Genomic DNA, 27,811 nt, shown 5'->3' on the forward strand with positions numbered 1-27,811 from the left:
ATGTAAAGCCAAGAAATAACTAACACGTTTGAAATGGAAAAATGATACACTGTATTTTAGGGAGCTCAAAAATGTGGCTTGTAAAGACCTCTTTCATTTCCATTGAAGTAGAATACTGCAATAAAAAGAAGTGTGTACACAGAAACCATGATGCAACAGAATCTTTCAGGGAAAAATATTCTTTCAGAAGAATTTGTAATATCTTCATACATGTATGTCTTCTTTCTAATAATTATTCCCATAGTTGTTTTTTTTTTAATTTTTAGTTTATTATGGAGGCAATTGTGCATGGAATTCAGGGTCTTTGCATGGAGAAAAAAGGCAGATGTATTTATTATGCTATTATTATCCTCACTTTTAGAACATGATTGTAAGGCTGTTTCTCATAGATGATCTCTATCATATAACTAATCAGGTTATTGTTGTTACTGCATTTCCATGAGCCCCCAGGTGGGAACAATCTGGTCTCTCAGCTCACTGTACTCAGTCGCAAGACCTGCAGATATGAACGTTCATACCCTACAGCAGATCTGCTCTTTGAACAAATAACGTGGGTGGGAAATTTTCCTGTTTCAGAAATCACGTAGGGGTGGAGCTCTGACTCAACGTAATAAAACACCTGTTCAGCAACTTCTGACACTCTTCAAGACTGTAAATTTGTTTTAGGAGACACTGGCAACAGTGGAGCCTAACACTAAGGTGCCATTCGCAGCAGCTGCTTTCAATGTACCAGTGATCTCGATGGCATCAATCTCTGCTTTACCTCAGGTAAGTGGAAAACAGAACAAGCCAGGCAGGAATCTCTGAGGTTTTGATTTAGATTTGCCCCTGAACTACAGCAGTTCAACCCTACTGTTACCTGTAGGACATAAATCTCCAGGGAAAAACAATTGTCCTTTCTTGGATATTGGCAATTACCAGGACAAGTAATTTGCCTTCCATATAGCACAGAAACTGCTGCCATTTTCCTGGTACATTAATTTTATTCATCACAATTAGGAAGCGTGAACTGCCTGGTCTACTCTGCACTTCCACACTGAGGAATTGAAATAAGTGGGAAAATTGATCTTTACTCTCTTTTTTGTCTCCTGTTCTTCCTCCCCCAGCAGCATTCAAGCAGCAAATCAAGCCTCTTGGAAAATGAAGAAAGAAAACGGATGATGCACTATACAATCTCAAGTAATGATGCTAAGGTACCAACTTCCACAAACTAAAAATGTGTGTGATTGAATCAATATTTTTTTTCAGAAGTGTAGGATCTTCTTTTTTTTCCCCCTCAAATTTTGTTATTAAAGATTCACATGCTTATTTAGAAATAGGAACATTTAATGAAAGAAAATTTGCTCTTGGTGCAACATCTGCATTCCATTATTTTTTTATTCCTTTATCAATTGACACAGTGTGTTATTTTCATGGGTTTGTTCCTTAGAAAAATCCTTTAGGAAAATATTCTCAATTTACTGTTAAAATGGGACTGACTTTGGCATTTTTTAATATTATCAATATTTATATAATGAAGCTTTAGCCCAGAACAAGTAGAGAACATTGCCAGAGTTGGAAAGCCAGAGCATGGTTGTTGGTGATTCTCTGGGTTCTGGACATTAATGCCAGTTTCCAGAAGAAATGCCCACTTTGATCACTGTGCACCTCGTCACAATGAAAGAGCACCTCTAGCAACCTTTGCAGAGTCTGTGATGGAGATAAATTGCATCAAACACACAGCAGCTGTAGCAGTGACTAAGCAGCTGTATCAGTGATGATTTTTGTCTCTGCTCCTGGTTAACTTGCAGCTGGCATTGTGTCAAGCTGCCTCACAGTAAAACCTGGGTACTCCAAACAAAACAAAAACTTACTTTTGATGACATCTTAAATGGTATGTGATTCAAGGGTCTATAGCTCCTAGGAGACTTGTATGTTTCATTTTTTGTTTGTGTAACCACACTTTCAAACCTATAGAAAAGAACAGACATTGTTTTGATTATGTATGTCATAACCTTATCAAACTGATTGATCAAACTGATCTCTTGTTAACGGCATTCTAGCAACTCCTACAGGTGGATGTTATTGTACAGAAGGGTGACAAACTACCAGTGGGATGTGAAACTTGATGTAAATGGCGAAGTAGCATAACCAAAACTGACATGGCATTTAGGTGTTGGTAATTTGCTGTGTGTGTGTGTTTGTGTGCTTAAGTTCAGTGAGGAAATGTACTTAAGCAGGAAAAGCAGCTATTGGGGAAAACACTGACCCAATCTCCTTTGTGGTTTTGTAATGATTTAATGTATTCATACTGAAGTTGTGTTTTGCTTTAGAATATCCATGGCTAAAAGCATCCAACCTTTCTTTACCACTAACATAATTATCTTTACACAGAGATTGTTAGAATCCAACATACTTTTGAATGTACATAAAGTAACATAAAAAAAGAATTCTGTGGCTATAAATGCAAACACTATTTGCCTCTTGGCTTTGAATATGTCTTCTCTACTGTGTAATAAATCTTGGGAAAAAATTGGCATTAAAGGCTCAGACTTGTCTGAGCTCCCAATTTCTGTCTTTTACTGGCATTGGGTTTCCTGGTAATTGTCTGGATTTTTGCAAGCCATAGCTTGCCATTGTCAACAGGAGAGAGCTATTACAAAGAGTAACATGCTTGCAGCAGACCCTGAGCCCCAGAAGAAGTAAACAGGTATAAAGCTTTCCTCGGTGTGAACATTCAAACATTTGCCCAAGTACTTGCTTCCGTTTGAGAGGATTTTGCATAGCTGTGTGATAAACTGAGTAATTACTGGATTTGGTTTAAAAAAACATGCCTGGGGCTGGGCACGGAGATTAGAGGTTTCTCCTACCTATAGCGCAAAGCCAAATATGCCCCACTGCTGAATTTTCAGGAAAATGTACCAAGCTTGTGAAACCTCTTTCATATATTAAAATGGATAGGAGCATCTAGAGAACATAAGTCGAGTTTTTCCAGGGACTCCTGAATTGACAATTTGCCTTCAAGCAGCTTACACATGAACACAGGAATGATGAAACATATTAAAGGAAGATCACAAATAGTTGTGAGTAAGGGAACCCATAATTACAGAAATCTAGAAAATTTATCACTGGATATTATTTATTAGTTAATTGCCTTACACAGAAGAAATACTTCTTACCAAAAATAAAAAAGTTTATAAAAATAGATGTTGGCTTGTCACCTGTGGATGCACTGAAAACAGATACACAGTAATGCAAAGAGAGCAAGAAACTAGGAAGCATAATCTCATCTCAATGTTAGTAGCGTTAACATAAGGCAGAGAGTCTTACCAAAATATTCTGATGGATATAAAATCAGAAACCAGAGAAAAAGGAGAATTTTAATCAGTTTTTGATTTATGTAGCTGATAAACATTAAGTGATGCATATTCCTTAACAGTTTGCTGCAAAATGAGATCAAGCCATAACTTTACTTACAGCCCTGTCACCCTTTCTTCTTGAAAAAAAAAGCATGTGTGATTGAACTGTGTCATGTAAGGTTACCTTTTGCAGGGCTAACGATGAGTCTTTAAGGGAGGCTGCTCAGTTTGCCCATCACTCTGCCATTGCAGGGATAAGTTCAGAGGTTCAGGGCATACAGATTTATCTTTGTTAGCAGGAATTGCAAGACGATTTGATTATTTGCGTACTGTGGATTCTCAAATTTTTAGTAATACTTCCTTTATTCTAGGCATCAGGAATTGTTCATGGCTTGGTATGGATTTTTAATATGACACAAATGATAATCAAGAGAGGCAGCACATTTGCTTTTAAGTTTACTAGCATTGTTCAATGTATTACTGCAATGACCAGAGGGAAAAAATGATTAGTTTTATGACTTTCATTGATGGCATCAGGGACCTGAGCTTCAGTTACATGAAGATGGTATTTTGCTCTTTGAATTATCTGCAGTATTTTTCATGTCTGGCATTTGGCCATCACAAAAGTATTCTAGAAAGTAATTTTTCATTAACTGCCTTCTCCAAAGAGAGTATCTCAGAGGTTTTCTTTACAGTTAACACTTCACTTAATAGATATTTTCAAAGGCATTGGTGTCTCATTATTATTATGATCAATGAACATTGTTCTTCATTTGATGCCCTGAAGAGGGAATGAAAAATTTTTCTAGAACAGAGTTGGTTGTTTGGGGTTTTGTTTTCTGAAAAATTTTGATTTGGGTAATATAGCCATCTGACTTTTATGCTGTGGGGTGGAGAATGACATTTCAGGGTATAGACTGTTTCTGTTGTTTCTGCTTCTGTCTTCTACTTAAAAAGTCATAGTAGTTCGGATGCATTTCTGGCAATCTTTAAAAACACGTGTTCTAAAATGCTGGCTGAAGTACTGGTGCCATTAAAGAAGGCTAAGAGGTCACCAATACTAAATGCAATTTCTTTAACTCTTTCCTTTGTTTCTCCTGAAATATGTCCAGTGAAGTTTTAATGTGTTTCTCTAATCTGAATACTACTTTTGAGAAAGTTATAGAAAAACAGGACACACAGAAGGATGGTTTGTTCTTTTAAGAACAAAACAGTTTGAAGTAAGAAGATGTTGAGCTGTTCCTGGTCTAACAATAATGATTGGAAAAAGAGTGTGGAGCTGGCTCAGCCTTTGTTCTGATGGTGCTGAGATGTTACTTCCTCTCTTTAGAATAGAGCCTTATAAAATATCCCATGCCCTGCACATGACTTTGAGCAACAGTTATTGATTTCTGGTTTAGTTCTGGAATACACCTACCCAGAAGACAAGATACTCTACTCCTTGTAGCATGATAAAGAGAATGTGTTGGTTTGGCACTAAGCCCTCTGGTTGTTTTGAGTGTGTTGCTTCTGCACCTCACAGCAAAAGATATTAGCATTTCAACTAGTCAACTCCCTGGAAGCACTCTGACATTACAATTCCTCGCTATAATCTTGAACTCAAGGGCAAAGCTTTCTGTTTAATTTAGGCACTGGCTAACTTCTATTTAATATGCCTTTCAATTACCCAGAGTTTTGTAAAAAATTAATCTTGCCACTTCATTGAATAACTTCATAGCCTGAGTATTACTGCATTTTTTTGCAAATTCTTTTTATGACCTTCATGTCTTTCCTTATAAAGATGAAAATTATTTGGGAGGTTAATTTAAGTTTTGTCATGATGAATTCTCTGTAGTCTAATAATTTACACACTTCAGCAGATGTACTCTCTGGTCTCACTAGTTTCTCATACTTCGACCTTTTTAGCAGACTTTGACTTTTGTATCAGTAGCAGCACCTCTGAGTGTGCAGTGTCTTATTTCACTCAGGAGTTTCTCTCAGTTATTTTAATTGAAGTTTCTCACAAAATAGGTAACATCTCCCAATTATTTTATCATCTTCCACTGGCATTTCTCTATTTACTTCAGATAATATTTTCTGAATTTTGGTCATTACCTTTCACAACAGCTTCTTTCTTTGGCCACCTTTTCTTGTTGCTGGCATTTTGTGAGGTGACTTTACTAGAATTACTGAACTATTTGTTTTCTGCCATTATCTCAACTTCTCCTTGAGCTCTTTCGGAATATCAGTGACTACTATGAGGCCTCCACTGAGGTGATCACCTATTGCTTGACCCCGATACATACTATGCCTACAGTATAATTTGGCTGAATTCTTTTTTCGCAGATCTACGAGTGTCGCCACAATAAGTTTCAAACTTTTTTAATTTTCACAGACCCTTGCTACTAGAACTGCAGACCAATACACTTTTCTGTTCCAAAATCTGCCTCATTTTAATGCCATAACATTTTGAATTGATTATTGCTTTGCTCCAAGTCCTTAAAAAATGTCTGATTATTTCACAGTGTAACTATCTCAAGGTGACTTTTTCACATATATGTTATATTATTTTTACATACGTTATTTATACTTTCCCCTTTTATTGGAGATACCCATTTCAATACCTATTTACCCTGTCTCCACTTTCCTACTGATCCTCTTCTTCTCCACCTTCTGTTTGTATGCTTAGATAGCTACAGGCTTTAGGGATCAATGAAGCTTGTGGAGAAAGTGTATTTTGCTGCCTATTGCATTTTTGCGTGATGCCAACTGGAAGTGACAGTTTTAGCAGAACCTGGCTTCTTTTCAGTGTTTGGTTGTCATTACAGTCAATACACATAATAAAAACTTTAAAATACATCTCATTTGTTTTTTCTTTTCTTATTTTTTTCAGCAGGAAGAAATGACACCTTACTCCTTGCTTACTGTAAGAATCATAAAGTTGACAAATGCCCATCAGGCAGATTTTTGTAAGTACCAGATTTTCTTATTGACATCACACATTTCTCAAATTACTGTTTCAGCCTCTGCTTGTGGTAGCTCCTGCACAAATGTAAAACACTGTAAGTCATACTAGGTAAGAGATCACAATCAAAGGTAATTTCTGCCACAAAATATCTATTTACTCTTTCAGAGCTTTGTTGAGTGGTTTGCCTTTTTTTTTCCACATCACTTATCTGACATGTTGTCCATTTCAGACGTGTGAAAATACCTTAACACCAGTTTTAATACACAGATGTTTATCCCACCTCCATGACAAATGCATAGAAGATAGAGCTGAAATCCTTACACATCAGTCTCTCTATCTTTGCTCTAAAAAGCCCTGCCACATCTCAGAAGTTCAGTGAGGTATCTAGTGTACGTGTCCTAGCATCCAAGCATCCGAGCATCATAACATCAGCCATGTTGTTATGGATGTTTCTGACTCTTGCTCCCAAGTGAAAGATACCTAACAGAAATCTTTTGGGGACTGTAGTATATGATGTGTTACAGCATACATGCAAAGTGCTCTGAAAATCTGTGATATGTGGCCAGCCCTTACCTATGGTGGTCCACATTCACAGTCTTTTCTCTGGAGAATTTTTTCCTGCCATTCCTACATGTGTCTTATGAACTTGGCACATCACTAATAACTACAGTTTCACATATCCCTTTACCATAGGGTTATTCTGTCTCTTGTTTTGCATTTTCTTTCCTTTTTGGGAGATAATGATGAAGTTTGCTGAAGCCAAATACCTTGGAGATAAAATTTCTTGCCATCTCTTTGTGTTCCACTCACTTTGTGTTTCAAGAACCTGGATGTCACCATTGCCAATTTTCCAGTCCAGTGGAGAGGAATGTTCAGCTCACATGGTCTGTAATACTGGGTTGCAGAGTACAGAAAAAAATATCAGAGGGCAGCAAAGAATGTCAAATTAATTTCTCTTCCCTTTGACAGCTCTGAAATACTCCATGTATGTACAAGACCTCACCTTCAATCCTTTTCTCTTAGTATCACCTTTGGTCTAGAATGAACATTGGATTAGAAGATAAGACCCACGATTCAGTGGCTTATGCAAAGGGATTGCTCAAAGAAAAATGATGCTGCATTCTCAGAAATAGTGTTACTGTTGTGACCTTGTCCTCCATCCTGAGGGCAGTTGGATTTCTGAGAAACTCTTAATTATATGCAGACATTTTGAAAATTCCCATTATCATCAAAATGTATATCCCTGAAATAGGACTCAAGATGTGTGAGCTCAGTTCTTAGCACTGTCTACAGAATTCTTGTAGAAGATGTTTAGGCAAATTTATACAACCAAACACTTTGTGCCTTTATTACCCTGTCTACAGAACATGGATAACAGAATATCTTCTCCCACACATTTTGCCTCTCTTATCTATTTAGAGTATGTGCTGATTTTAAATCTTTTATTATGTGGAGAGGGATTCTAATTTAAGATGTGAGGTAGGGTCCAAAAACACCGAGTATCTTCAGATTCTTTTGTTAATTACCAGTAAATAAGATTTAGAGACCAGCAGGTAAGAAAAGGATGTCCTTTCTTTCTTTCAGTAATTCCCCAGGTACTCTGTGACTGTAAGCCAGTATGCTATTGAACAAGAAAGACAAAAAAATTAGATAGCTCTTTGTTGACTGAGCAGCAACCTGCCTGTGCTTTCAAAGGAGCTGGTGTCTCACAGGAAAAATAGTGTGATACCTTGCTATTGAAATACTTCAACACAATGCAAAAAAGATATATTGTACCTTTTAAGTGCTTGATTTTGCACTGATACCGATGTCCTTTTAGCTCAATATTTTGTTTTTAACATCTGAATGCATTTGAAGCATCAGAAAACTAATACAACTGTACATGCTAGTGTGTGCTAATGAGAGTAAGAAAATGGTATTTAACTAGCCTTTTCTCAACAATATGACCTTTCCCCTGGAAAACTGATTATAAGCAGCTGATATAGGTGCTATCTGACTGTGGGATATCTGTGGAAGACCGACAATTTTTTAATAACTTATTTCAGATTTCCTTAGGTTTCTGTCTTTCCTGTTTCAAATCCAGGACTAAGTGACCTACCAAGTGCAGCATATTCTGTGACTTGCTTTTTCTCTCTGCTTGCTGACTTCCCATCTTTCTCAGCACACACAATTATCTACTTGCTAGAGTTTCTGCTCACTTCAATTTGGCTAAAAAATGCTCTGTTCTATGATTTTCTCTCACTTTGTTGCAAGTAAAGTCACACCAGGTGCTTTGGTCACAGTGTTTCTATATTTTCTCCTGACTTACTTGCCAAATCTCAGCTTCAGGGAATGCCAATTGTATATATTTCCACTGACATTCCTCACTGTCCTGTGCACCTAACTTAATCTTGGCTGTTTTTTAAACACACACCTCAAGTTCCATGGGATCTGTGTTTCATAAGCTTAGAATGAAGTCTCAACTTATCCTGAAATCTGATGTTACACCTTTACCTGTAGACTACACATGTTGGTTCAGCTTAGCACACAAAGAAGAAAAAATTAAACAAAAAAGAAAACAGCCTGCTCCTCCTCAATGAATCAATTAGCCCTTTTCGTGTACCTACCATCACTCCACCACTTCTGTGGTCTCCTCTATACTTAGGTCATTTTCCACTTAACATTTGTTTCATAAGTACTTCATGTTACTGGTTTCTGTCTTATCTTATCATGTAAATGCTCTTGACAGACCTAGCTAATTATTTTCCACTGTACTCCTAACTAACCTTTATGCCAATTAGTAATCATGGGTCAGACTCAAATATTTCTGGCACTCCCTGATCTTGCTGTGGGCACTAGAGAGGAGGGCACCCAGATAAGATCACTAAAACTCATCCTGCTGCCCTGCAGGTGCTGGATGTCATCACCAGGCTCCAATGTTGAATGCTGATAGGCTGTGGAGGTGGTGGGTGTACTAGAAACAAAGCAATTCCTTTGAAGTTTGTGGGTCTCTTGTAGTCTGGCATCTGCTTTGTGGTGGCATTCCCCTCCTCAGTCTGAGACTGAAGACAGTCATGGGTAAAAGCATTACTTTTTAGGTCATCAGTGTGTCCATTTGCTCCTTCTCAGCTGGAGATCAGTGCCAGAGACTTTTACAACAGCTCAGGTTTCCTAACTCTATTAACAGCATCACTTCCACAGAATTCCCCATATGTGGGAGGAATATCTAGCCAGGATGAGGTGTCAGGGAAAATGGTGTATTAACCCCTTTCCTTGCTGCTAACACCCATTTCAGTGACTCTACTTCCCAAAAGAATGAGAAAGGAGCCAAGTGATGGGAGGCAAGGACCATGGTGGCACAGGTTCTTCAACAATTTCCAGCTGCTCTCTTTAAACAAATGAATCATTAGGTGACCATACAGAGCTGCACCAAGCTCCCAGCCTGGCCTACCATTAGTATTTACTGGGTTTATGGCAGCCTCTAAATCCTGCAGCTGAATCTGACACCCTTACCCTGCTGCCACGGACAATCACACGATCAGTGAAGGTATCTGCCTCACCTGGCATGCCTGAAGCCCAAGCACCACGAGAAGCGATTTGCCCTCAGATGCTGCAAGTAGAAGCAAATCTCTCTCAAGTCCTTAGACAACACAGGCAACAGACCTGCAGTGATGTGGTCTCTCCACAACTACTTAGTGCCATGTGAAAGAGCAAAACTCTGTTGCACTCCACTGGATCTCATATAACACTGAAGACGTGAGTAAAGAGGTCTCTGTGACAGTACTGCTCTCTGAAACTGTGACAGCCTACACATATACTAGCTGATTCCACGTTCTAAGAGCTAGCCTTTGCTGCTGGAGAACACGTTCAGGTTCATTAATGCAGATGGAGTGAAGAGTGGTGGTGTCAGGTCTGGTTTGACATATTTGACCTCCCTGGTGCTGAGTGTTTGCAATAATCTGCATGGACTGCGGAGGTGAATTTGAGCTGTGTGTCCCAGTGAGACATTACTTTGAGCAAGTTTCAGGCTGAAGAGGTTCTTCATTCCAGGAGACAGTAACTTCTCTGAGGCAATTTGTCCTGCCAGATTGAGGCCACAGGTAGAGGGATCTCTGTGATGCAGCTGTCAGAGCTGAGGTAGGAAAGTTAAAATCCTGAGCTGAAAAGTGACTGTGCTTATCAAGTACATTTTCTAACTGTAGAAATCAGGAGCACGTGGAAGCTGTCTCAGCTGTGGAATGGAACATGTTGGTCTTAACTGGGAGGTCAGAACAAGGTCTTCTCTCCCTTTACTCTTCCTCAGAGCCTTTTTCCTCTAACAGTTTATGAAATTATTTTGTGAAAGCTTTATTTTATCCTCTCAGAAGAAATGGGTCGGTTCTAGGACGATACACTTGGAATGTTTGCAAATCAGTGATCCTCCAGAGATATTAGGGATTGTTATTGTTACAGAAAATAAGCACAAGCTAGATAGGTACAGATAGTACAAGTTATACTAACGGTCCTGTCCCAAAAATGCAAGTGGTGCTGTTGCGAGTACAGTGGTGCAGGAGGGAGAGGTGACTCACGGTGTGAAAGCTTCTCACTGTGACTGCAGCAGGTACTGGGCCCACTGAATCACCTCCAGGGAGAAAATTCTACTTTGCTGTTTGAATTAAATGGCTGAGCAGGGTGGAGGTTTCACACAGGGACTCTGTTCATCCCAGGTAAAGGACATCACTGATGAAACACAGTTGACTTATGAGTTTTTGTTATTTCCACAAGAAGGCTACAGAGCCTTGTGCTTAGATGAGTGTTGCACCTGGATATCTGTACAGGACTGGGCTCAGTTCAAGTGATATAGACTGCAGTAGGAGGTAACTTGTTAATATTGTTTGTATCATGTTATGCTGGTGAAGAAAAATGTTCCCAGAGACCATGTCCAACTATTGAGAAATGGGAGTGGCTCTCCTCCTCCTTTAAGGTGAACTGTGGTAAACTAAAATTCAAGGGGAACCTGTCTGTGCAGGTGGAGAAGATTTCACTAGGAGAAAATTATTTCTTCTTTTTGATGTTACGAAATGCAGATGGGATTTTAAAGTTTACATTCATTGTTCTTATGAGACTAGGATTTTTTAATATGCTTTGGTTTTCAGTGCTGTAATTTCCTTGTGACCTGTATTGGAGATGAATGATTTTAGCTCATGGTGGTTCATTTCAGGTACACCTCGGAGAACTGTACTCTCACAGAGTAGCAAACAGCTGGCTGCAATTCTGAATTTCTTGTTTCTGTCTTGCATTCTTAACTCCTCTTTAGCTTGAAGACAGAGATGAGAAACTAACATACAAATTGAATCAGGAGTTACAAATTGCAAAATGACATAAGGGTTTTTTAGTGCTAACTTTTAAAGAGACTGTGAGTTCAGATGTCTCAGCATGCACATGAAATGATATTATGTCATTAGGGACAGAAGTTGCAACACATGCACTGAAGTAAGGGCTTGGCAGGGCATGGAACTGGTAAGGAGCTGCAGTATAACTGGAACATGAAGAAAACACAAATATATATTTTTTTTGTTAGCTCCTAGGTAGCAATGAATAAACGGGAACATTTTCAGTAGCTCTCTTGTAGACGTTTTTCAGGGATAAGAGGGAGCAATATGAGCCAATTAGTCAAGGTCTCCCATGTAATGAGGGTATCATAGACTTCACAGTATTCAGCAGACATTCAGCTATTCTGTGATTTGATTTCTCTCACAGTTTAGGCTGGGTTCAAGTGAATTGCCACTTTTACAGTAAAAACATAAGTTCAGTTAAAGTCACAGCATGGGGATACTGTCTGTACAGTTTAAGGAAAACACAGATGACGGGAATCCTATGGAAAACAATAGCCTCTCCATGTCAGTAGGGACTGTAGATTAATTGTGGCAAAACCACGTGTGGCATAGTTCCCCTTCTTTACAGGAAGAGGAGATGCTTTGTCCTGGTGGTATCACCTCACCTCATCTTCATGGTCAAATTGACACACAGTAGTTAATAGATGTGACCAACTAGTCTTGTTATTGCAGAATGACACAAAGTGACTGAGGTATGAAGACACCTCTGGAGATCATGAAGTGTAGCCACCAACTCAAAACAGGGTCAACTACAGCAGGTTGCTCATAGTCATGTCCATTTTGGTTTTGAACATCTCCAAGGCAAGAGGCTTCACAACTTTTCTGGGCAACTTGTGCCAGTGTCTGACCACTCTCATGGCAAAACCCAAGTTTTTACTTATGTTTCAGTGGAATTTCCTGTATTTTGAGTTGTTATCCATTGTCTTTTGGCTTTCACTGGGTACCACTAAGGAGAGTCTGACTCAGACTTTTTTATTTTCCTCTCCCCTAGTAAGATATTTACACACATTGATCTCTTGAGTCTTTTCTTCAGGCTGAGTCCCACATCTCTCAGCTTCTTCCCACACAGAGGGTGCTCCAATCCCCATTTTCTTTGTGAATTTTCATTAAGAGTCACAAGCAGCATATCCTTACCTCTCTTGTACTGGGGAACTGAGATATGTGACCTTACCATTGCTGAGCAGAGAGGACCTTTCCATCTGCTGGGAACACACCTCCTGATGCAGTCCAGGAGGCTGTTGGCCTTGCTTCCCATAAGGGCACATTGCTGGCTCACGTTCAAACAGGTGACCCCTAACATGCACAAGTCCCTCTCAGCAGAGTTGCTTTCCAGCTGGTGGGCCCTCAGCTCATTCTGGTGTATGGGGCTCTATCTCCTCATGTGAAGGACTTTAAATTTCCCTTGATAAACTTCATGAGCCTGTCTAGATCCTTCTGAATGGCAGTACAGCCATCCACTCCCCCAGTTTTGCTCCACCTGCAAACTTACTGAAGCTGAGATCTGTCCCATCACTCACATTGTAAATATGGATGCTAAAACAGCATTGGCCCCAGCATCAGCCTTTGGGGTACACCAGTAGTGACTGGCCTCCAGCAGAACTTTGTGCTGCTGATCACAATCCTTTGAGCTTGGCAGTTCTACCACTTTTTAATCTATCTCACTGTCTACTTATCTATCATGTATTTCATCAGTTTGACAAAGAATTATTCTGCGAAGTACATGAGACACCTGAAAGAAAAAATCACAACCAGCATGGCTTCCTGAGGGGAAAGTCCTACTTATCAAACCAGATTTCCTTCTATGACAAGGTAACCCACCTGGCTGATCAAGGGAAGCCAGCTGATGGAATCTTTTTGGATTTCAGTAAAGGTTTTGATACTGTCTCTCACAGGACCCTTCTGGACAAAATGTCCAGCCAACAGCTGGGTAAACACATCATGTAGAGATGTGTAGTCATGTAGAAATTGGCTCATGGGTCAAGCACAGAGGGTAATAATGAATGGGGTCACAGCAGACTGGTGACCTGTCACTAGGGTGTTCCACAGGGCTCCATTTTAGGCCTTGTGCCCTTCAACATCTTCATAAATGACTTGGACACAGGACTGAAAGAGATACTAAGCAAGTTTGCAGATGACACAAAACTGTGAGGAGTTGTTGACTCCCTGGAAGGCAGGGAGGCCCTGCAGAGAGACCTGTACAAATCAGAGGGTTGGGCAATCACCAACCACATGAAGTTCAACAAGGGGAAGTGCTAGATTCTGCTCTGGGGATGAGGCAATCCCAGATGTTCAAACAGAATGGGGAATGAGATGCTGGACAGCTGTGCCACAGAATGGGACCTGGTAGATGGCAAGTTGAATATGAGTCAGCAGTACCCTGGCAGCCAGGAGGGCCAACAGTGCCCTGTGGGGCATCAGGCACGGCATCACCAGCCAGTTAAGGGAGGGGATTTTCCCACTCTGCTCTGCACTGGTGTGCCCTCACCTTGGATATTGCGTGCAGTTTTGGGTGCCACAATATAAGAAAGATATTATGGTGTTAGAGAGTGTCCAAAGGAGGGCAATAAAGATCATGAAGGGCCTTGAGGGGAAGCTGTATGAAGAGCAGCTGAGGCCACTTTGTTCAGCCTGAAGAAAAGGAGTCAGAGGGGAGACCTCATCACAGTCTACAAACTTCCCTGTGAGGGTAAGAGGGGGTCAGGCACTGATCTCTTCTCTCTGGTGACAAGTGATAGGTCCTTAGGGAATGGTCTGAAGCTGTGTCAGGGGAGGTTTAGTTTGGATATTAGAAAAAGGCTCTTCCCCCAGAGGGTGGCTGGGGACTCTAGCAATCTCCCCAGGGAAATGGTCACAACACCAAGCCTGACAGAGTTCAAGAAGTGTTTGGACGATTCCCTCAGGCTCATTGTGTGACTACTGTGCAGACCTATGAGTTGGACTTAGTGATCCTTGTGGGTCTCTTCCAACTCAGCATATTCTGTGATTCTGTAATTGTCAATTGCTTATTTTACATAAATATTTATGAAATTTAACACACATGTGGAAAAATAATTTTACAAAGTAGCTTCATGAAAATATTTTGTCCAAGAAAACACTTCAGCAAATCAGTAAATTCCAGATAAAACACTAACAAAAGACATTCATAAATACTGTGGCTGTCCATTCATGCTCAGCTCAGAGTTTTAGCACTGTCATCTTTCTCAGTTCTGTCAGGAGTCTTGTTTTATACACTATGTGATGGAATTTAAAATCAGGGTAAAACATTTTGACTTTCATTAAGAAAAATAAAGGAAAAGAATAGGCATTTGCAACTACTGCAAAAATATAGAAATGAGACATTCCTGCACCCTAGGATGGCCAGAAGATAAAAATGAGAGAAATTATGTCTCAGATCAGTTCAGAAGTGTTAATTTCTGAAGTACACCCCATCTCAGCCACTTTGGCAATTTTAGGGATGCTGTACTCATGTTTTTGGAACACTGGAGATGGGCAGTTGTAAGTGCTCTCATCACTGAGAGGAGGGATGGTTCAGACGTCTTGAAGCTACATTTAGTTCCTGGCTATTGTACAGGCTTCCTATGAGCTCTTGAGAAACTCTGTTGGTCAGAAGCAGCAGTACTGCTTATCAGCACAAGTACATCACAGCTCAGCAAGCTATCAGCACAGTGAGGGAAAATGGTTTAGTTATGAGACAGATCAGTAATCACAGCCCTCCTCCTCATAGTAAATTCAATATTTTACCAGTAATTGCCAAAGTCAGTATATCATCCTGTCACTTCCATTAAGTAAAAATCTGAGACCCTGAAATGGAAATAATCACAAAGACTGAAAGGCATTTTACTACCTTCTTGAGAGAAAATTCATGGCAGTGTCAAGAAATTCTTTAAGATTCAGCTTGAATTGTTACATGGGAAACTTCCTGCCTCTGGGGATGTCCCAATCATAAGGTCTCTGGTTTTCAGGCAACATGCTTTTAGACCACATATCCCAAAGCAATATATCTAATATCCTGAACAAAGACACCGGGATAAGCTCTCTTTTAACCCTGAGGAGCTGATACAAGACCTGGGCCATGCTTACACATGGTAAGTGTTCATCTCTCCAATCATGAGATGGTTATCTCTGTTAACTGCCATGAGACCAGACTTGTCTCCTCCTCTTTTCTCACCAAAGCCTGTGTTTACACAATAGGATGGATCAGCCCTTCCAGTTGCCTCTGGAAAAGTTCCTGTCCAAGGTTTGAGAATCTCTTTGGTCTTCACTTGGTTCAGGATTTATAACAGATGGTACCTTATAGCAATTGCAGGCTCACTCCTTCATCCACAAAACCCAAATCCTTTCAGCCATTTCATTTTTCCTGAGTAGAGCTGTGAAGGAAGAAATATCTTCAAGGTCTCTGAAGCATCTACAAACTCCAGGAGGGGACTGCATCTCCCCACTAACCTCCTGAAGCAGCAATTGTGCTGCTGGTATACCTTTCCCTTCCTACCCCACCTAGGAAGACGATGATCAAAGTGACTGGAATAATGAATTTTCCATCATGAAGAGGTAATAACCAGGTATACCATACACGTACTATTTGAATCAGACTTAAATCTGACTCTTTTAAGATTTCTCATGCAGTTAAATTGTCACAGAGGCAATTTACACACAATCTCTCTCAGGGTCTGAAGCTCACATTGTCCTGCCTCTGTCACAGTTTCTCCTACCAGATTTTGTTGATAAGAAGCAATACAAGACTCCTGGCTATATGTACTGTTTTATCCACCAGCTAGATCTGTATTTTTAATTTTAATGTGTAAGACGATGCATAGTTTTTTGAAGACACTGCTTATTAAAAATTGTGTTGTGATGAATTGTGTGATTCCTAACTTTCTCTTTTTGGCCTATGTATGTCAGAAAGAAGTGGCCATTTCTCACCTGTGTTCGACCTATAAAGCATTTCAATGTTTCCACTGCTTGTGTCATGTTTCCTCTGCCAGACATTTTGTGCCTATGTTTCTACAGTAAGCCAGTCCGATTGCTATGTGAGCCTCTGGTTGCCAACTGCTTCAGATGAAAAATTCCACACCAAAACTATCAAAAACTGCAGAAATCCTGTGTGGAATGAAACTTTTTACTTCCGGATACAGAGACAAGTCAAGGTACACAAACCAAACCCTCTGTTCTTCATCTCCTCTCTATGCAGTGTCTTTCAGTTTAGCCCAAAACAGGAGGTCATGTCTTCTAATGACTTTCTGAGCTTACTTAAATTGTAGCTTTAGTTGGAATCCACTTTGCTGGAATCCACTTTGCTCCCAACAGATTATTTATATATGGGTAGTGTTCATCTGACCTTGGGGAAGGCTAATGGAACCAATGACAGTGACAACCCAAAGAAGCTATGAAATGAAAACACAAAATTACACTAGAACAGAAAAACATGTATTTTCCTGAGAGGACATGAAATAATGGCATATCAATGCCAGGAAGCCGCCAAATTCTAGTATGATGAAGATCTTTACTTAGTTTGCTACTGAGAGTTACGCTACACTCAAATGCCCATGATCAGGTGGCTGAAAGCAGAATGAATGTCCAAGGACCTGGAAAGGTGATTAATGATATGAAGTGACCTCTATTGCCCCTGTTGACAAGAAACAATATAGGAATATGGCTATCCATATTCCTCCCTTAAAGATTGCATTTTTGGTGAGAGCTCCTTAAAAGCATAAAAGATGACCAGAAAGATATCTCAGTTCAGCCTTAATTGATGAAACTTAAGACTGTTTCTTATAAAGCAATATTTTTCTATTTCCTCCCTGTAAAGCAGACACTACACCTGCAAGAGCTGCAGAATGTTATACTGCTGGAGTACATGCTAATGAATTGGATATTTTTTATTTCTTTTCCCAGAATGTTCTGGAAATTACTGTTTCTGATGATGACATTATTCGTGATGATGACCATGCAATTGTGCTTTTTGATGTAGCAAAAATCCCCCTTGGGGAAAGAGTGTTCACAACATTCCCACTAAATCCACAGGTAAGAGGTTGGTCAGATATTTAGTACATCTTGATGTCCATTCCCTTCCCTCTGATTAAAGAGGTGTGCTGCCTGTCTTTTACCACCAAGACCATCTTAGTAGTAAAAAATATAGCAAAATTCATTAAAATCCTGGAAATTGCACATCAGTGACAAAACAGATAGTCTTCTCAATTTCCATTTGTTTTCCTCTGGCACAGACCATCACCAAAATCCCAAGCCCCAGAGTAGATGCAATTTTAGGGAAGTTTTGCACTTTTAATAATCTGATAGAAATGGACAGTTTATATAATCCTCAAAAAGATCATGAAAATAAAAGCAATACAAGGCCAGGAAAATATTTTTTCCACAATATTTTACTAAACATTAAGTTTTTGCATATCATGTTCAGCACATGGAAATGGAAGGGAAGAAAGTGTGAAATATAAATGTTTAGTAGGGAGACTTGTAAGCACCAAGCACCCTTTCTTCTGCTAATACAATCAAAATCTTTTCCTTGGGGAAAAAATTCTGCCTCTGTCCTTTAATGCTGACAATAGAAAGCACAAAACAGAAAATTGTTACTTATTAAAACATAAAGGAAACTGTGCTTGCAAAATAAAGGTCACTTTGAAAACCTCTGCACATGCTAATGCAGACTGCTACTTTTTATTTATTTTCAGAGGAGAGAGGAGCTGGAAGTTGAGTTTGTATTGGAAAGCATGTGAGTAAAACCTCAGTATTGTCAGAATTGCAGCTTGGAGTTGTGCAGGGAAACCTTCTGTAAATCCAGAATCATCTCAAGCCAGATTCAGTCTTTTTCCAAACTTAATGTATACATTAACAAATCATTTTATGAAAGGAAAATGCCATGATGTGGAGTAGAGTTTCAAATTTTTAATTCTGTGACTTTTAAATAAGATTTATGTATTACTTACATAGTTCAGATTTGGATGCTAAATCCCATTAAAGTAAGTCTATAGATATATTGGGCAATGTTCTCTAAGAAAGTAACAATTGAGGATAATGTTGCTACCCAACCTGTCACGTACCTGTGCTACTAAGGCTATTATAAGCACTTTCCAGGTGCCTAATTGCAATTTAATAATTTCTTCTGGATCATTATGTGGTACCTAGCATAAAGGGAGCATATTTCCAGAAATAATAAGAAGAAGCAAATAAAATAATATTAATAAAATATTAAGAGAGAGAATAGTGTGTCCTGTTCAGGACACTATCCAGAATATATTGTTTGTAAAATACATATTATTTATTCTTTTTTTCAAGCCTGGATCCTCCTGAAACCATCATCACAAATGGTGCAATAGTGGTAAAATATTTGTTTTGTTCTTTTGTGTTCTTTCACACATCATTCCTTATCCTAGCTGACCATAATGTCAGTGAGGAAAACAGCTCAAGTCTTCATTCTCCAGTGATGCTTTCACTTAGGACCTTTATCTTTAAGGAGGTCAGCATGATCTTAGAGGAGCCTTCTTACTATTATAATTTCCCCTGTTTTGTCTGCATCCATTGAGAACTGAGACATGTTTAGCATAGCACCATCTTCCCTTGTGACAACGAAATGAATTCTTACTTTCACTGGGTCTGGCAAAAGTCTCCAACACAGTTGGCCCCCACATTCAAGCAATGCCCCTTTCAACATCTACCAGCACTGGTGGTGAGATGGCTGGATGAGTTATCTCATTCTCTGTCCCCATCATATCTACTGTAGTGTCGTGAGGAAGCCTGCTTGGAAGTTCAGTTGGACAGCAGAACGCAAAAGAAGCGTTTTTCAGGTAAGCTTCTTAAGTCTTTAAACGAGTGTTAGTGATTCTACCCTCCCTAACAAGGCCTAGAAATTGCATCACCGAAATAATAAGGCTTTAATTCGTCACATCAAAGGCGATTTGTAAAAAATTTGCAGTAGGGAATGCCACAGTCCTGCAGTAGGTGCAGGTTCAATGTTCTGACTTCATGGGGAGCCTTGTGCCAGAGTACAGAAATAACATCAGGTGCTTTTACAGAAGGTATCTAACCCCCAAGCTGAGATTCTGGAAACCTCTGCTGTAGTACTGCTAAGCCCTGAAGAAGCTTAATTCCTCAGGCACAGTAGTCCATATACTTAACTTTGTTCAAGATCTCTGTCAGTTTGACTTATGCATATGCACAGAAACACCTCATTTTTTGCAGGGGTTAGCCACTCAGCAGCTGGGCTCCTGCCTGTCCCTGATCAAGATCCAGAATCTAGAAGTTCCCCTGCCCACATCCCCTGAGGGACTGGATCTGGTAGGCAATCTCACAGTATGCGTAACACACTGGCAGGATTAGCCGATCTCTTCATGTAAATAGGGTCATTAGCTGCATAGTCAGATCTTGTTTTAGGAGACCGAGAACTTCTTTTGCTCATTATTTGGCCTGGGATGAGGTTGATTTACAATGCAAAGTACCTGCTTGTATTCATTGTGTCATGATGCAATTGTAACAAATGTATCAGTCTAAAATTCAGCACCATTCACATCACACTTCAATATGACATCTTGCTCAGCACATTATAGAGTCACCTGAAATGTTTGGGGTTTGGATCACATTCAGAAGACAGCTTTCCAAATATAAAAGAAGAGAAGGAAATTGTTCAAAGCTAATTTTTGCTTCTCTTTTCCTCTCTTTCTTTTTTTTTTTTTTTTGCAATTATAAGTAACTTCTTGTGTGCATTTTATCTCATTGTTTTAGAGAATGAGCTAACATTTACAGTGAGAGGATCCTTTGAAGAAAGCCAGACAGTTTCAGTGGGCTGTGACTCCTGTTCCCCTCTCCCAGATACCACTTTCTTCCACTATGCCAGATACAAGCAACCCTCCCTGGATGTTACACTCACAAAGAAGAGGAAGCTTCCCACGTTTGTACGTTACCCCAGAACATGGTAGACAACACAGACAGTCCTATGACCTACATTTACGCGTGAGTAGGCATTAAGAGTAGAACAGTTCTGTCTTAACCAAAAAGCACTCCATGCTACTTTTCAGTGTGCTTGTGTGTCATGTGGAGCAAGGAGGAGAAGCATCCCCCTGACAATCCCTTTGAAGTCACTCCCCTCTGAGCGGGAAGTAGTTGGTGAGGTAAGTGTCTGCTGGCCATGGGGAATTCTTTGCAAAATTTTAAAAATGGTTTCTGGTTCCCAAGAAGCAGAAACCAAAGACCAATTCTCTCTTTACAGAGACAGTTGTTTTCTAACCTCCCTCCAACCTAGGGCAATGCATAATGAAGGGAATTATTTGGAGCCAAATAAAATGGAAAATCTAGGGGAGAAGGGAAAGAGGAATAATGTCTAAGCTGTTGCTCATGCTCCTTCTATTCTCCATGTACTTAACCTGGCTGGAATTCACTAGGAGCCACTGGGACGGAGGGGTGAGGCTGCAGCCTGGTACATGGCTACGAGAGGCAAACCCATGCCACACATCTGGGGGGCTCAGCCCCTTTGGCTTCCCCTTGTATCTGACATTGTAGTGTGAGACATGGTAGTTTCAAGACCCATGTTTAGTGTTGGACTCTTCCAGAGAGGTGAGGTGTAGCACTGCAGGTCTCCTGTTACATATTTGTGTAGCTAACTAGTACCAGCACAAGCTAAACCTGAGTTTCACAACAAAGAGAGGATGTGGACTACTGTAGAATTAAAGACGTAATTTATTAAATCGGTGCACATCTCTGGGTAGCAATGAAACTTTTAAAGGAGAGTATCCTTCCAGTCTCAGTTTACTGAGATTCAGAGCTTTGTAGATGTAATGATGACCCAAAAGATGTATGTCTTAGTCTGGGAGGCAGGGGGGAAAGGACTGTTTTAAACAAAATATCAATATTTATAATTTTACTTTTTTAATTTTCAGCACAGAAAAGTCGATTTGCACTTTAAGGTAAAAAAATGGTAAGACATGTGTTGTTCTCCCCCTTGTTTCTTTGTATTCAGGTAGCTGTCAGTCAAGTTCCAAACTCTTTGTTACTGACCATGTCCTGAATGCTGGTTTATACTCATTTCAGACTATAAAATAAAAGGGACTCAGTACATAACATGAAAATTTTCAGCAGCTGTGAATTTATTTAATGCAACAGTGAGTTAAGAAAAGGTTTTATGAAAAATACAACAATTTTCTATTCATATTGTGCTGCAATCAGTGTTGGATGGTATGGGCCACTGTAGATTTTCAGTAAAAGCATCATTGCTAAACTAGGTGAAAGAAACCTTTCTGTTTTCCAAGGGGTTTCTTTAACTGTTTCCTTTCACTAAAGGATGAAAATCAGAGTGCCTGACCCCTCTAAGATGTGAAAAAAATTGAAATAATAGATCTACCTTCCTTTATTTTTTCAATGTCTACTCAAAGAGATAAATTCAATCAAGTAATGCTTATTTCTAAACAAAGGAAATGTGTATTTTGCAATATGGTTAGGGCCCTAGTAAGATCTATAAGATGAATATGTTCTTAGTAAAATCTATAAGATGAGTATGTTGAATTTTGTACCATACTGTAATGGAAGAGAGCTTCCAGAAAAGCAGGTGCATCTTCTATCCTGCTGTTTATTTTCAGTAAAATTACTATGAGATATATATACAGTTTATAGTAGTCAGTAAAAAACTTACCACACCTAAGAAGGATTTTCACAGCAGTTTCCAAACTACAAAAAAGTGCTTATAAATATAAAAAAACCTGATCGTGTAAATCTACATCAGTGCTCGTTTCACAGGTGAAGTTTGCACAACTTTTCAAAGCCACCTTTAAAACACTGCCCTCTGCAGGCTTCTGGATTCATATCTGAAAAGGAACGATTATGTTATTTGTAGCTATATTTCATTTCAGATACCTTTGGCAGGGAGAAAAAAAGAAAACCTCTCAGTTCAAAGAATGACTGACATTTTTCTCCAAGAACAAACTAGAGCCTTTAATATCTTCCTGCTTTGCTTTATATAGACTTGGTAGTGAAGGCATGTCTATTTATGAAGCAGAAGCAATTAAAATGCTGACTTAAACTACAAATGTGATGTAAGACATTTGATACTTTTTGCAGTCAGGAAGACCTAGATGTACGCCTAGGGTTTGACCTGTGTATCCAAGAACAGGACTTCATTTGCAAGAGGAAGAAGGTTGTTGCAGCTGCTTTGAAGAATGTTCTCCATCTGGAAGACAACTTGCAGGATGATGAGGTGTCTGAGACATAGTTATTCTCTGCTTTCTTTACAGATGAGTGTCAGAACATATTTTAGATGTTCACATTTTCCTGCACAGGTGAACAGTTTCATGTACAAGCTATGGCTGACTTATTTTCTCTGTGGCTGACTTCTTTTCTCCGTTCTAGGGAAAAAATACCCATAGGAAACATTAATAAAAACTTTGTAGCCCTGTTGCTACAGAATCTAGCCTTGTGTTTGTTACCAATCTGCACTATAATGCAAAGAAGGAACAGGTGCTCTCAGAACCAAAGCTCAAGCTTATTTTAGGCCCCAAAGGCATCTCGTCCAGATCTGTTGATTCAGCACTTCATTTTCTCAAGGTTAAAACCAGACTTCATTTTGTTTATCTTTTGTGCCAGCATTTAGGTTCCTGTTCTGTAAGTCCAGCACACTGCCAGGCCGACTTCATCGTCTGCTGTAGCTTGTGCTTGCTTGGCAAATGGGATCAATAACACAGGTTCCAAGGCAGGGGAAAATCAGGTTTCTCTTTTTAATTTGTGTGCCCGTAACTGAACTATGAAGCCTGAACTCAAATTCAAAGATGACAAATTTTCCTTGTTTTTACCTAAACTGAGTTCAGCTTTTTTTAGCACAGCTGGACCTTTCAGAAGAAAGATCTTGCTTTTAAATTCCAGCACTAAGCCATGGGCCATTTCCTTCCCCTCAGACATGGAGGCACCTACACTTCCCCACAGAACAATCTCTTTAGATTCTCCTGGTGAGATTAATTCACCCCAATGCATGGTAGCTGTCTTTACTGTTAATGGAGCTAATTCATATTTACACATTAATTCTTTTCCTAAGACTACTAGTCCCTGGATTTCTGTATGATCACAGAAAGAAGTAATTGCAGCTCACTTGCATACCTACAAATGTATGTATGTACAAATGTGGTAGGTGGAGTAGGCATTGTTTCTCTTTCCCTGCAGCAACTGAAAAAGGACATGGTGTCACAAGTGTCTGGTTTCAGGAGTCCTTAACTGACCTCTTCTCTTAACTCCATCAGTCATGACACCTCTAGTATGGGCTGTGAAATAACTGCACAATAGTAGAAACTGACCTTAGCAATCTTCAGGAAAAGAGAGGTTATCACTGCTCACATGGAAATTGTGAGACAGCACCAGTGTTTTCTGTTCTACTTCATCCCATAAAAATCTGATTCAGATGGCAGGAGCTACAATTTCCTCTAGTTTTTTTGCCTGGCCTGTGTTAATGGTTTTGCAATAGAGCACTGATCATGTGATGTTTAAGCTGATGGATTTCATGCCACAGGAAATATAAGCTGCATGCCACAGGAAATATGAAGTATTTCCTACTGCTTATATGCCCCATTATTAATTCAGGGTTTTTTTCACCTTGGACTGGAGCCATGCAGAATCTTTATGACTTTATCAGTGCTGTAACTTTCTTTTTCTAATCAAAGATGTCTCTATCCCTTCTCAGACCATGTCACTAAATGCATGTATTTTGGAATTGAACAGGTACCTGTGGTGGCAATCATGACAACAGGTGGTGGAACCAGAGCTCTGACAGCCATGTATGCTCACCTTCTCAGTGTGCAGGAAATGAGCGTCTTGGACTGTGTCTCGTACATCACTGGTTTATCTGGCACAACATGGTAAGACCAAGATAAGCAAAGTCGTCACAAGAATTTTCTATGTATGACAGCAAGATGTGATCTGAAGGGTTGTACGATCTTTAATATCAAGAAAGGATTTTCTTTTTCTGCTGTGGTTTTTCTTCGTTTCTTTCAGTGGGTGTTTTCCCACATTTGGAATTAATTAAGTATGTGGACAGTACCACATATTTGGTGTTTTTTCATATAAATGAAGAAATAATACACAAACGTTCATAACTTCCCAAAGCTTTGCTTCATAACTCACACTTTTCCTTGTGTTGTTTTTGTTTTGTTTTGTTTTGGTTTTTAGGACCATGTCAAACTTGTATGAAGATCCTGACTGGTCCCAAAAGGATCTTAAGGAAAAACTCAGTGATGCCCGAAAGCATGTGCTCAAAAATAAGTTTGTTGCTTGTTTTGCTCCTGAACGTTTGAAATACTATTTGAAAGAGTTGTCCCAGAGGAAGCAGGAAGGACACCAGCTATGTTTCACAGATCTATGGGGCCTCATCATTGAAGCTATGTTCCATGAAAAGGTACAATATCAGCACTTTTCTCTTCAGGTTTGAATATTTAATGAATACAGCAACGAGGGAAGACAGTCAATCAAAACATAGTTGAGATTGAAAGGGACCTCTGGAGTTCATCTTGTCCAAGTAGGATCAGGAAGAGCAGGTTATCCTAGACCATGGGCTTTCAATATCTTCACAGGCAACACTTCACAACTTCTCTGAGCAACATATGTCACTCTTTGACCACTCTAACAGAAAGGTGGTTTTTTTTTCTGGATTGTTTGTTTTTCATATAGATGCCTAAAACACGTGCCTTGGCAGTACCATTTTTTGTGTTTGTTGGTTGTATTACACAGATCTTAACATCACACCTAGTACAGAAAGGATGGGAATAATAAGAATTAACAAGAAACTTAGAGTGTGAACAACTTTAAAATTAATTCCTCCCAGAATCTAAAAGGTGGCTTCCAAGAAGGCTGGAGAGGGGTGTTTCACAAGGGCATATAGTGATAGGACAAGGGGGAAATGGCCTTAAGCTGAAGGAGGGTAGGTTTAGATTAAAGATTAGGAAGAAAATCTTTAAGTGTAGTGTGGCACTGGAACAGGTTGTCCAAAGAGGTTGTGAACTCCCCATCCCTGGAGGTGTTTAAGACCAGGTTGTACAGGGCTCTGAGCAAGCTGATCTAGTGAAATGTGTCTCTGCCCATGGCAGGAAGGTTGGAAATAGATGATCTTGAAGGTCCCTTCCAACTCAAAACACTCTATGGTTCTATGAATTCACATGTAAATATTTAAATGGAAGTCCTGCTGTTCTTTTAAAAGGCTGCACAGTGTGACAAGCCAAGGAAAATCATAAACCCAAAGACAGTATCTCTGAGCTATTAATGGGATTATGTTACCCTGTAAACACTTCCACCAGGCAACACTCAGGCTCTATCTAATCTTTAGTATTTCCCTCCCAAATAGGCAACTTATACTTAAGAAAGAGAAAACATCCCCCTGTAATATTATTAACCCCACACACATCCTCAGCACAGTGCTAAAGACTCCCTGGAGGTGTGCTCAGCAGGGAGCTTCAAGTGTCCCTACAATGCAACAGACCTGTTCCCTGACCAACACAGCCCAGGAGAAGCACAGTGGCACTGGTGACACAACCATCCTTCCAAGGGCTGCTCCAGTGAGGAGAAGTACATGCAGTTCTGCTTCAAGCAGGATCTGAACTAAGCACCCTCTCAAACCTTGGTTCTCCTCCCAAACCATGCTGCCCTTTCCATCCTGCCTGAGTATGCTCTGCAGCAGAAGCAGTAAGGGTCAAGGCTCGCTGAACACTAACTCTCTGTGAGCCTTGTCTCTGTCATATGTCTGAGGAAAAGATGCTTTTCTGGGCAGTCAGGGAAGGCTTTACTCTTTTAAAATGCAGGATTTCTCATAATTTTCAAACATTTCCTGATATTTTTTCTGAAGTAAAAAATGTGAATAACAAGATTTTCTCCCTACCATTGAAATCTTGTAATTTTTTCAGTATATGAACTTAGGACTTATTTGTGTGTTGAATTGCTGGGACAGGGGAGGGTCAGGGAAAGGAATGACAGCACCTCTCTGAACTAAACAAGTGGGGAGCATCCTAGTTGGAGTCTTGTATGCACTGCGTTGTCAGACCCCAGGCTTTGATGAAGTGGGAAGCTGTTTGTGTCATCTAACTCTCCTCAGCTACTGTCCTTCTTCAAAACAGGAGGATTCTCATAAGCTCACAGATCAGCAGCAGGCACTAAATCAGGGTCAAAATCCCCTGCCCATCTACCTCTCTCTCAATGTGAAGGATAAAATCAGCGACAAGGATTTTAGAGGTAATAATACTCCAGAATTGCATTAAACATTTAATCCCAACTGGGTTCATTTAGGATTAGGTAAAGAATGCACAAGTATTCTAAAAGATCAATCCATTTTAGAGGAGAAATTTAATAGTTAATTTTTTTAAGGCCTTAGTATATTCAGCTATATTCAGGTTCAAAAGCAGGACAATGGAGGACATTATATGTATGCTTTTATTTAGAAAGCTTCAGAAAGTTTGTAGAGACATTTAGATGTAAGAGGACAAATGGGTCTTCATGTTCACCCTGTGAAATGCACAGTGAATAAAAGTCTTCTGGCAAAGTGTGTTACTTAGAAACCAGTCTGTCTTAACCTGGCCAATATCATATGCTTTGTTCAAATAATTTTGTCTCTGCCACTGTAATCAGTCTGTCTTGTGGTTTTTTTCTTTTAGAATGGGTGGAATTCACCCCTTATGAGGTAGGATTCCCAAAATATGGAGCCTTCATTCGTGCAGAAGATTTTGGCAGTGAGTTCTTCATGGGTCGCCTGATGAAGAAAATCCCAGAATCCAGAATCTGCTTTTTGGAAGGTGATTGGTTGTTCTGGGGAGATTTAATACAATGTAATCTGCACAAACACCTCTTCTGAAATGAAGGTGTTAGTGTATTTTTTGTCTATCAGGAGCAGCATGTGGTAAAATATTAGAACTGATAACAGGTTACTATCTGAAGGATTTTTTAAATTTTCTTTGTGATTTTATTCAGCTGAACAGATTTACTTAATTTCATATGTGTTTATGCTTACTGACATGAGGCCTTCACAGCACTTATAAGTCTTTGTCAGCAACAAAACTTTTGTATCATTGCTGCTGAGTTAAATCACCAGTTTATTCTGCAACCTGAGTCTCTAAAATAACCCTGATTAATTCTTAGGATAACACTTTCATTTCATAGAGAAAATAGGTCGTAATAGTTGTCTTTTTTCCCTCTTGCATAAGAAAGTGAAAGCA

The 27,811-nt window shown here is 39.6% G+C and overlaps 1 protein-coding gene across 5 annotated transcripts in view; it reads left to right on the forward strand.

Moving 5' to 3' along the window:
* The first annotated feature begins 657 nt into the window (after positions 1–657).
* LOC139673185 (cytosolic phospholipase A2 epsilon-like) overlaps positions 658–27,811 on the forward strand; it is a 35,393-nt gene continuing 8,239 nt past the window's right edge. For 3 of the 5 annotated variants that reach the window (XM_071558360.1, XM_071558363.1, XM_071558364.1), the window contains exons 1-16: positions 658–768; positions 1,107–1,193; positions 6,211–6,286; positions 16,647–16,783; positions 17,532–17,660; positions 18,323–18,363; positions 18,927–18,969; positions 19,372–19,435; positions 20,370–20,539; positions 20,663–20,755; positions 21,521–21,558; positions 22,695–22,830; positions 24,339–24,475; positions 24,786–25,011; positions 26,720–26,834; positions 27,254–27,391. In XM_071558360.1, the coding sequence (XP_071414461.1) occupies positions 742–768; positions 1,107–1,193; positions 6,211–6,286; positions 16,647–16,783; positions 17,532–17,660; positions 18,323–18,363; positions 18,927–18,969; positions 19,372–19,435; positions 20,370–20,539; positions 20,663–20,755; positions 21,521–21,558; positions 22,695–22,830; positions 24,339–24,475; positions 24,786–25,011; positions 26,720–26,834; positions 27,254–27,391 (1,657 nt within the window). In that variant the 5' untranslated portion in view covers positions 658–741. Of the gene's footprint in view, positions 769–1,106; positions 1,194–6,210; positions 6,287–16,646; positions 16,784–17,531; positions 17,661–18,322; positions 18,364–18,926; positions 18,970–19,371; positions 19,436–20,369; positions 20,540–20,662; positions 20,756–21,520; positions 21,559–22,694; positions 22,831–24,338; positions 24,476–24,785; positions 25,012–26,719; positions 26,835–27,253; positions 27,392–27,811 lie in introns of those variants that run through there. The other 2 variants (XM_071558361.1, XM_071558362.1) reach the window with 2 other exon arrangements.

This window comes from Pithys albifrons, chromosome 6 (genome assembly GCF_047495875.1).
Source record: "Pithys albifrons albifrons isolate INPA30051 chromosome 6, PitAlb_v1, whole genome shotgun sequence".
NCBI classification, from domain to species: Eukaryota; Metazoa; Chordata; class Aves; order Passeriformes; family Thamnophilidae; genus Pithys; species Pithys albifrons.